This window comes from Oryctolagus cuniculus, chromosome 17 (assembly GCF_964237555.1).
Source record: "Oryctolagus cuniculus chromosome 17, mOryCun1.1, whole genome shotgun sequence".
In the NCBI taxonomy this organism is placed as follows: domain Eukaryota; kingdom Metazoa; phylum Chordata; class Mammalia; order Lagomorpha; family Leporidae; genus Oryctolagus; species Oryctolagus cuniculus.
Genome location: NC_091448.1, coordinates 60,882,878 through 60,893,754, shown reverse-complemented (window position 1 = coordinate 60,893,754; position 10,877 = coordinate 60,882,878). Strand labels below are relative to the sequence as shown.

Genomic DNA, 10,877 nt, shown 5'->3' with positions numbered 1-10,877 from the left:
GGGAACTGTGTATGCTGTCCCTGCAGGGTCTAGAGAGAGGTGAAGAGTTCCTAGGGACTGGGTTTTGGTGAGAAAAGTCATGGGCATGAAGGTGCAATCACAGAGTTGGTACAGACATTGCCTTTTTCAGACAGGTATTTGAGACTACTCAGCCACTTTCTCTGAAGGACAGATATTAAGTTTTCTATGGCATTAAAAATTCATCTTAGACAGGGTAAATTACAAAGAAAGAAGACCCCCAAGCTCAGGATACTCAAGTCTAGGAGTCAAAGATCAGGTGCCCATATCAAGGGTCCCATGCTGTGTCCCATCATTGTGGAAAAGTAGAAGAGCAAGCAGAGTGACAGAAGAGAGACAGGAAGAGGGGTTGGGCTTGTGTTCTAATGACTCTCCCCCATATTAACCAATTCAGTACTGAGAACCACACGAACTCCTTTCAACAACCTGATCCACTATTGAATGGGAAAACTGGGAAGAAAGTGAGGAACTGCAATGATCATACACTTCTCTGTGGTCTCCTGCCAGCTGGATGTCAACAGCTGTCTGTATTGTCATACTGTTCCAGGTTCTTGTCTAAAGAGTTTTAGACGAAAAGGAAGTCGGAGGTCAAGTACATCGACTGTCCATTCCACACAGAAGGCCGGAAAAATCCATGTCTTGCCAAAGAACAGGATGCCCACAACAAAGGAATCAGTTGAAGGTACTCTGCAAATTCAATCATGAAGCTCATTCAACAATCAGATTCTGCTTTATTCAGGGCCTCATAGTTAAGACAAAACTCTTAAAAAGCTATGCTATCTGTGTCTTTCATTCCATGACTGCAAAATTAGAATTGGTCAACTCAATCAGCAGGGTGACCACTACACAGGGAAGACATGTTAACAACTTAAACTTGGGGTCACTGTTAGTAGTAACATCTCAAGGTACTGTTCAGACATATGCCCGATTGTGCAACATGGGCTGAAATGGACATCTTACTGAGAGAGTGCCACCAGATTTCATGCTAATATTAACAATTGGAGATAAAATAGGAAAACTGAACAGATAGCTCCTAAAGTTCTCATACTGGACTCCCACTTCCCTTTTTCTGATGACACTTCCATTATTAGGGTACATTTGTTATGGAGACTGAACCAATAAAGAAATGTTATCATTGACTCAACTCCCAAGTCTGCACTAAGGTTGGTTCTGGTGGTACAGTCCTGGGAGTTATTCATCTTTACTCATGTTTCCAGAACCTTTGAATGACCCCAGAACATGACCCTAGAACTGGCCATTTTAAATATCTGATTAGTCATTCTTTTTCACAATTTCATAGAGTTGGAATTAGATTTGGTAACTTACATAAGAATTCTTCTGCTCCTTTTTGTGGCTTGACTGCTCAATGATTTTCATCACTGAGTTATACCCCCTTGGATAGATGGGTCAATGTTCTTGGTCCTGGTTTCCAATTTAAGCAATCAGGAAGAAAGCCACCAGAAACAGTCATGTGGCAGGGTTCTGTGGGGACAAAGTTTTTTAAATTAATTGGGTAAACACCTAGGACTATGGCCCCTTGCTTGGATGGGGATGACATTTTTCTTGGTAAAACTGACTGGAGTTCACCAATGAAGCCACATGGCCCTGACACCTTCTTTCGCCTTTTGTAGCTGTAAAGTTCTCTTCAAAGGCTCGGGCCCATGGGTTAGTTTGGGTAGTTTCTGACTCTGAAGGAATTTCAGGCTTCGTTGAACCTACTTGTGGGCATACAGTATGTAAAGTACTTTTTTCTTTCCTTTTCCTGTCCATGCCATGAAAGGTGAGGATTCCCTTCTCATTTGCAGTAGCAGACATTGTTTCTTCTCTTTTTGCCTTGTGCTTAGACAGGCGGAGGTTTCACAATCTTATGCATTTTTTTCAAAAAAAATATTTTTTGACTTTTTGTTTTATTCTGCCCATTTCCTATTTCCTATTACATTCATTTCTGAGAAAATTGCTATTTTTTCATTTTTTATCTAATTTACATCAGATTGCTTTTCTACTTACAACCTACTTTTCTAGGTTATAAGAATCCCTTATTGATTTTAGATCATCATTGTTTTCTAAAGTATTTCACTCACGGGCTCCATTTTCCTTCTGAGCACTGCTTCATTGCAACCCAAAGTTGCAAAAGGTGTTTTTATTTGCTTCGTTCAAAATAGTTTAAAATGTCTATACAGTCTTCTTTGTCCCATTTGTTTTGGAGAGTATGTTATTTAGCTTCCATAGTTCTTGCAAAATTTACCAAGTAATCTTCATTGCATTGATTGAACTCTATTGTATTACCATAGTTGCCCAGTGGCACAAGCTGTGTGACATACATTACTTTAAGTGGTTGTGCGGCAGAGCTCATACTTTGATCTGCCTTGGAGACTTCTTCATATGAACCTGAGAAGAATGTGTTTCTCTCATGGCTGAAATGTCTCTACACGCCAATCAAAATAGTTAGTTGAGGGTTAATAATTTTCTTGGGCTGCCATAATCAAGTGCCTGGTTGGTTGGTCAGTTTGAAGTACATGACATTTTATTTTCCCACAGGTCTGGAGATTGGGTGTCAGAAATCTAGGTTTATGCATAGTCACCCTCCCACAGAAACCCATCAGGACTAATCTTTCCTGGCCCTTCCCGGCTTCTGCTGGTTTCCTGGAAATCCTGGGCCTCCTGTGTGCCTACCATAGCACCTGAATTTCTGCCCCCATCATTTCATGGCATCCTTCCATCTTGGACCTGTTTCCTCATCTTGTAAAAATGCCAATCATAGTCATATGGGAACAAGTCCTTGCTACTCCAATATGAATTCATATTAACTGGATAATCCTCCAATGACTCCATGCCTAAATAAGGTCACCTTCACAGGTCCTTCAAGTGAAAGGGGTGGGAACATGCTGAAGCCCTCATACTGCTGTTCATTTCAACTCCACCTGGCTTGTTTCATTCCTGCTCAATCTGTCAATTTTCAATAGTAGTGAATTTGTGCCCCCCCATGCCACTCTACTGGAGGTCTCTGACTCTAATAAACCTTTTATATTTTAAGATTTATTTATTTATTTAAAATCAGAGTTACACAGAGACAGAAGGAGAGGCAGAGAGAGAGAGGAATCTTCCATCTGCAATTGGCTGCAGTGGCTGGAGCTGGGCTCATCTGAAGCCAGGAGCTTCTTCCAGGTCTCCCACATGGGTGCAGGGGCCCAAGGACTTGGACCATCTTCTACTGCCCTCCCAGGCCATAGCAGAGAGCTGGATTGGAAATGGAGCAGCCTAGTCTCAAGCCTGCACCCATATGGGATGCCAGCACTGCAGGTGGCTGCTTAACCTGCTACGTCACAGTGCAGCCTCCTCTAATAAATCTAAAAAAAAAAAAAAACTGAATTTGTCTATCTGCGCTTGTAGTTCCATCCATTTTTGCCTCAAGAATTCTGAGGCTCTACTATTAGGCAAGTGCACAGTAAATATTGATCTAGACTGTTCAACAACATTTGCTTTATTACAGAAAGTCCATATTTGTCACTAATACTGACCTTATTCTGAGATCTGACTATAAGAATAAATTAGAGCTAATGGCTTTAATGGCTGGAGCTGTGCTAATCCGAAGCCAGGAGCCAGGCACAACTTCCTGGTCTCCCACGTGGTGCAGGGACCCAAGGACTTGGGCCATCTTCCACTGCTTTCCCAGGCCATAGCAGAGAGCTGGACTGGAAGAGGGGCAGTTGGGACTAGAACCAGTGCCCATATGGGATGCCAGCGCTGCAGCCAGAGGATTAGCCTACTGTGCCATGTTGCCAGCCCCTATGTTGGCTTTTTTGAGGTAGTCTCTCCCTTTCTGTCACACTCTGTGTATCACCAAAAAGTGGACGGCAGATGATGAAGCAGGTATCTCTCTGTACCTAAGTGTTCACAGCAAGCAGAAAACAGAAACAACAGAATCTGGATTATTTCAAAGTATCCAACAACAAACAGATGAGTAATGACAATGTGGTATATGAACACACTGGAAGAGTTTTAATATGTAAAAGTGAATTTACGTTTTATACCAGACCAGGGATGGACATGGTAACACCTGACACTGTAATAAGGTGGACACAGAAAGACAAACACTGTAGGTTTTAATACAATGGCATGTCTACAACAGGCAAATTCAAAGGACTGGAAGTACAGATTAGTTGGGGATGGAAGGAGGAGAAGGTAAAGTTCTTCCTTTATAGATGCAGAGTTTAGACTGGGTATGATGAAAACTGTTGGGGCACACAGGGGTGGTGCTTACACAGCACTGCCAAGTAATTCATGCCACTGAAATTTTCACTTACAAGTGATTCAGATAATAAATGTCTACTTGCCCACAGCAATTTAAAAATACCTGAAAGGAAAGATGGCAAATGTAATAGCTGCTTATGTAGATTCATGGAGGTAAATGATCTTGGGACACAACAAGAAAAATGTGGGGATTTCCATGGTCTACATTTTGGGCATTTCCACGCCCATTTTGCACAGGAGCAATGATGAGGCATCATCAAGGAATCAGTGCACTATGGCATTTGCCTATTTCTAAATTGACTGTTTTGTAATGATTTGGTTGCTGGTAGTAAGAAAGCCAAAACTCTCCTTCTCATTTCTTTCCTGCTCCTCTTCTTGGGCTTTGTCATCCACCAGGGAGGATGGCCCAGCAGTGGCACGTGTGCAGTTCCAAGCCCACATCAGGTGGCCTTCCTGCTACTTGTGGGTGCAGGGCTGGCTTGTCTTTTTCTTGCTCTGTTATTGAGTGCAGCACAGAACTCTTGACATTGTTCACTGCTCACCAACCATCCCCACCTAGCCTAGGCCCATGTCCACAGCAAGCAAGTCTCCCTGCGGAACTCATCCACAACACCTGACAGTTACCCCGTGGTTCTCCTAGCTGCTCCTGAGGACCTGGTGGAAGCGATTCCAAGAGACAGAGCAGAGGAGGAGGTCACATCTCTTGGCAAGGTATGACTGGGGTTTTTGGTCACAGAAAGAAATGTTCCTGGTATACAATCACTAGTCTTATTTACTTACTTATTTGAAAGGCAGAGTTGCACAGAGACAGGGGAAGAGAACAAAAGATCTTCCATCTAGTAGTTTACTCCCCAGATGCCTGCAAAGGCCAGAGTTGGTCCAGGCCAAAGCCAGGAGTCCAGTGCACTATCCAGATCTCCCACATGAGTGATAGGGGACATTCTCCATGCCTCCGCAGGCACAACAGCATGGCATTGTATTGGAAGCTGAGCAACCAGGATGCAAACTGGCACTGCAGGATGGACTACTGGCACTGCAGGATGGACTGCTGGCACTGCAGGCAGCAGTTCCGTTCACTGTGTCACAACATCAGGCCCAGGCAACGTTTTTCTCAGATACGAAAATCTGAACGCCTATACTGAAGATGACTTCCACAGTTTATTTGGTGGGGAAAGCCCAGGGCATGTCTGTTATAAAGTGAGACATGACTCAAGAGGGTCTCCTGTAATCACAGCATCAATTACAAGTGATGTGGTGCTGGGCGTTTTCCATAGGAGCAGTTCTGCATAGTTTAAATATTTTATGATTTAAAAGATTTATTCATTATTTGAAAGGCAGAATAACAGAGAGACAGACAGACAAAGATCTTAAATCCTCTGGTTACCTTCCCAAATGGCTATAAAGGCTGGGGCTGGGCCATGTGGAAGCCAGGAGCTAGGAACTCCATCTGGGGGGGTCTCCCACTGGTTGGAAGGGACTCAAATACTTGGGACATCCTCCACTGCCTTCCCAGGTACATGAGCAGGGAACTGGCAGCAGCAGGGCAGCCTGGACTTGATTTGGTGCTCTGATATGGGATGCTTGCCTCACAGGGGGCAGCCTAACCCAGTGTGCCACAAGGCCAACACCCAGGTTTTCATTTTCACAAATGAATGTTGCATTTGCCAACCAAAATGAACACCTAAAATGGGCTGTGAAAAGCTCACGTATTTCACACAAGTATCCTCTGTGCTTTATTTGGGGCATTTGCCTCATGCACTGTGTCCCATCAAGTTTCCCAAGGTCAGCACCAGGAGAAGAGACCTGTGCAAACAGTATCTGATCTCACAGTGACTTCCTTTCTCTGACTGCAGGTGGACTCAGGATCCAGTGGACACTGTACGTATTCTAGAATGCCTCCGGTGCTGAGGAACAACTGAAGGGAGGAGACACTGGGACCTTCCTGCCGGTTCTCTTCTGGAGAGCCAACCTGATTCCAGCTTCCTGGTGGATTAAAAAGATTGAGGGTGTGGTAAAACAAAAACCAGAAAGACTAGCACATAGCTACAGGCATCTAAGGCAGGCTCTGGAAATAGCTATGTCATTTAGATGGTGGGGGTTTCTGTGCCCCAGTATGGTGAGTTTTTATGAGTGAGCGTGTATGTCTTTGAAAGTGCTTGGATGTGTATATGTGTACATACTTCCCACAGAAAAAGTGTTCCCAAATGCACAGCTCAAGGTTCAATTCTCAAAAAACAAAAACAAAAAAGAACCTGATCACCCTCCACATTTTATGTAAGTGAGCTCATTCAACCCTCACCCCACATGTGTCTGATGGTTAGGTCACAATTCCATGGCTTAGCTGGATATGAAACATACTCCCAACATATGTGAAAAGTATTTAATACTAATTAAAACAGTTTAAAATATATTTAGGGAGCTGGAAAGGTCAACATGATTTGATCATCACACACTGTCTGCATACAATGAATTCTTATGCTATAATCCATAAAGATACCATTTCTAATGGTAATAAAAACAATAGGAACAGGAGAAAAGTTTTACCATAATGCCTGGTGCTCATTTTTAAATGGTGGAATTTCACCATTTTTACTTCTTCTTCATTTACTTGTGTGGTACCTAGGGATTGGCAATAAATGAACATGTTGCTTTGCCTACAACTGAGTCCTTCTCCCACTAATGGTTGCTTTTAATTAAGTTCAGAAGCTCATAGGAGAGATGACATATTCAAATACAATAAACAGATATTGATCCCTGAGTAGTAGTACCTTGGGAAACATCAAGACGACAGTAGCCGTTTATTTGGCTTCTAAACATGCAGGAGTCGTCCGAGGACTCTTACTGAAATACAGCAACCGTGGTGGTATTGACCCCAAATAGTTCCCATGAATGAAGCTGCCTTGACTAGAATGTTTAAGGCTCTGCTTCTCAGGTCTTTCACGTTCTTCTCCTCGGCCTTAACCCTCGCCCCATGCCCATATCCAACAATGCTCCCTGATGCACCAGTGTACTGACAGTTCTCATATGTCCTTTTAGTGCCCCTGGAGGATGCATGGGAGGAGCTTCCTGGTGACACGGAGGATAAAGAAACTCCAGAGTACACTGAGGTAAGGGCCCCCGCCTTCCTCTAAAACAGAAATGTTCCTTCCTCGGCTTCTTCCGTTCTCAACCAGATGAAGAGAAGAAAAATCTGAACATGGATAGGGTCCATGATACACGCTGTGCATGGTGAGGGCCACTGAGAGGGAGAGTTTACACCAACAGAGAGCTGACCCGGGACACAGGGACAAAATTACTGTCAGGACTGGACCACAGCAAGCTTTTCTCTGTAGCACTTCTCCTCTTTTGAAAGGAATTTTGTGACTTCCCACCACAGTGGACTGGAGAGACACGTCCCCCATGAAGAGCTCATGCCTCCTGGCCTGAGTGTGATCGCTCTGCTCACATCTTTGGGTTCCCTCCATAGGACCACTCTTTCACATGGGGTTTCCCAGTGTCACCAAGGGTATTAAAGACGGGTGCAAAGGGACACAGAGTGTTCAGACCCTCATGGTGCCATTTTCTAATTACAGGTGATTTCAATACGAACAGCAAGTGGTATGTATTCGGGAAACATTTACTCCCTATAGTATGAATAGTCCAGATGACAGCACAAATGGGACTATCTTGGGGGCTTTAGTGTGAAAGGCCACCTGACGCCCAATTCCTGCTATGACAGAGGACTAGGAGTGCGGTGGTGGGAAATTAACTTCCTCATAAAGGGTAATGATCATTTTCTGGGGTCCCTGGAAGATACTGGCTTGTGCATGGGGGTGGGCTTTATCTATGTGGGTACCCATGTGTTACAGTTCTGAGTGTCTGAGTTTGGCAGTTTGTGTGTATTACCCTAATTATGTTCCTTTGAAGCCACTATCAGTTCTCTGTAAAAAAACAATCACAGAGGTATTGCTGCATGGTTACAGGAATATGTATATAAAAAAGTGAGGGGTTTCAGATGCAGGATGGAGGCACCATATTTCAGTGCACTAGGGAAAGTGAGACATTGAGAGGTGGTGCTGTCAGCTCCTCTCCCTCCCTGGAAGGCTTGAAGCTGTGGTCAATGTCTGCCTGAAGGTCAGGTCCATAGAGCCCAGGAAGAGGCTGAGAGCACAGAGCAAGGGGCAGGGTCATGCTGAGCAATTCAGGGGAGGAACGGGCAAGACACTCTGTGAATACTTACTGTCTGTGTTTGTGTCTCTCAAGATTGGGTCTTACAGAGCGTTTCTGACTATACCAGTGACGATGAAGCCTCTTCAGGTAGGAGCAACACCCACAAAGACCAGAGGGTCAAATTAGGGCAATGCTTGGGTTATCTGCTGCTGTGGACTCCTGAAAGGACATAGGAACTCAGGAGGAAAAAAGACATTGTATGTAGACGTCTGATTAGTTCTTTTTTATATTAATTATAGAGTAGGAAGAGGTTTTATGCCCATGGGATTGGAGCAATAGAAATTGTTAACTATCATTTCTTGCTTTACTATTTAAAACTTTACATTTGCTTTAATACTGGCCACCCCAGCTTTTCCATTGCAAAGATCAAATCCACTGCATTGTGACAGGACAGCACTACCTTCCAACTGAACACAAGAGATGTCTGGGTTTTGCACTGACCATTGTCTTCGTCCATTTCTGGCCACAACGTAATACCTGAGACTCTGTAACTAATCAGGAACAGAAATTTCTTTCTTACAAGGTTGAAGGTCAAAGAGCAAGGTGCTGCCATTGTGTCTCAGTAAGGGCTCCTTGCTTCATCCTCAGCTCAGGGCAGAAGGAAGAAGAGCACCCCCCTCCCCGACACACCACCAGGGTCAGTTGAGTTAAAGAATACTTGCTCTGGGCTGACTGGGGAGGCCCCAGCGTCTTAGAGTTGTGAGGGCCAAGCATTACTCTGGGTTCATCTTGGCTTCCTAATCTCCTCCAAGTCCAGTGTTTGGAGTAGACTGTGTGACAGGCCATTATCCAGATACTACTGGAGACACTGCATAGCTGTACAGGCTGCCCAGAGGATGTGTGTTAGGGGATCCTGGGCTGGACACACACGCGGTCCTGCTGACCTCATCTCCTGGAATGCACTGGGCTCAGTGGAGGGCCTCTGGGCAGCAGGACTGGGCATCACTATTCCCCTCAGATGCACTGCTTCAAACACAGCCTGTTCCTCCTCCAGTCATGCCTAGCACGTTCCCTGTCCTCAGGCCTGCCAACTTCCTACTTCCCAGTCCTCCCACTGCTCAGTGAAAACCCTAGCAAGTCCCATTTATTGATATGGACAAGAATACACCTGCTGTGGACACCCTGTTGCCTCCTTGGCCGACTACCAGAATTTGAACAAATTAAATTTCCTCTCCTCTTTGGGTCATCTTTTCAAGTGGATCAGGAAACATGGGATTCTTGTGATGATTCAATATTTCCAAACTCCATGAGGTTACCCCAGACATGTGGGGTTGGTCCTCATTACCTTTCCAAGGCCCAACAAGCGTCCATGACACTTGTTCCCCATGTAAGTGATCTATAGATGTATTGCTGTGCATGGCAATACGTTTCGTAAAGATTTATTTACTACTTCAAAGGCAGAGTTATAGACAAAGAGGGAAATCAGAGGGAAATCTTCCATCCACTGGCTCAGTCCCCATAGAACCTCAAGGAGCAGGTTGGACCAGGCCAAATCAGGAGTCCAAAACTCCATCAGAGTCTCCCAAACAGCTGGCAGGGCCCAAGCACAAGCCATCTTACACTGCTTTCTGAGGCACTTTAGCAGGGAGCTGGATCAGAAGTGGAGGAGCAGGGACACCAACCAGTGATCCCATGGAGGGGTCCCCACAGGTGGTGCTTGAACCTGCTGCACCACAATGCCAGCCCCAGGTGGCAGTATATCTTTATCTTGGCCTCCAGAGCTCCCATATCAGACAATAATATGACTGGTAGAAGATGACAAGGACAAAGGAAATGGACAAGAGTTATGAGACAAAATAGAGGAAGGGAAACACGAGGGATGGAAAACAATGAGTTGCACGCATCGACCCAGTGGCTACCTATGGAGGAACAAGGTGATACTTCTTAGGCACAGTGATGGGAATCTGAGGCAGGAAGAAGAAGGCAAAGTTCAGAGATCCTCTCACTTATAACAGAGGTGAAGCCATCTAGGCCTGGGATAGGGATATAGACATGGGGTCCAAGGTTGACCCACATCATCTAACCAGCAGCAGGGATCCGAGTCCTCACCTCAAGTCTAACTCTCCCCTTTCCTTCTCTCTGGCAACCTCAACACCCCTGCTCTGGTGCACATGGAAGGCTATGTGGCAGCATCGGAACATTCCCTCGGGAGCAGCGATCTGGGAGTAAGTGATTTCTTCTTTCATCTCTTCTGATTCTCTTGCTTTCTTGCTCACAAGCCCCTGATCCTGCTTCTCCCACATTCCCACCTCACCACAGTGGATGAATCGCATCTTGAAGGACCTGGTGGCATCCAGGCAGTGGATGTCCTTGCACTGTGGATGCTGATCCAGTCTCTCTGCAGCCCTCCCCTCTCCCTTCATCAGCCTTGCCCTCACTCCTCACCCCCGGACTGCACT

At 45.1% G+C, this 10,877-nt stretch overlaps 2 protein-coding genes across 27 annotated transcripts in view; one reads left to right on the top strand and one right to left on the bottom strand.

Moving 5' to 3' along the window:
- The window catches only part of LOC103347106 (uncharacterized), a 619,502-nt gene that overhangs the window by 488,514 nt on the left and 120,111 nt on the right, over positions 1 to 10,877 (bottom strand). For 13 of the 22 annotated variants that reach the window (XR_011383700.1, XR_011383690.1, XR_011383692.1 and 10 more), the window contains exons 8-9: positions 1,345 to 1,500; positions 503 to 705 (exon numbers count right to left, since the gene is read on the bottom strand). The exons of 5 other annotated variants lie outside the window; for them this stretch is intronic. The gene's annotated coding sequence lies outside the window, so the exon portion shown is untranslated. Of the gene's footprint in view, positions 1 to 502; positions 706 to 1,344; positions 1,501 to 10,877 lie in introns of those variants that run through there. 4 more of the 22 variants (XM_070061475.1, XM_070061476.1, XM_070061478.1 and 1 more) reach the window with 1 other exon arrangement.
- Positions 1 to 10,877, top strand: part of LOC103351455 (uncharacterized) — a 48,534-nt gene that overhangs the window by 762 nt on the left and 36,895 nt on the right. For 2 of the 5 annotated variants that reach the window (XM_070061522.1, XM_070061521.1), the window contains exons 2-6: positions 566 to 700; positions 4,910 to 4,980; positions 6,123 to 7,376; positions 7,842 to 7,866; positions 8,512 to 10,643. In XM_070061522.1, coding sequence (XP_069917623.1) covers positions 10,590 to 10,643 — 54 coding nt within the window. In that variant the 5' untranslated portion in view covers positions 566 to 700; positions 4,910 to 4,980; positions 6,123 to 7,376; positions 7,842 to 7,866; positions 8,512 to 10,589. The other 3 variants (XM_070061520.1, XM_051841301.2, XM_070061519.1) reach the window with 3 other exon arrangements.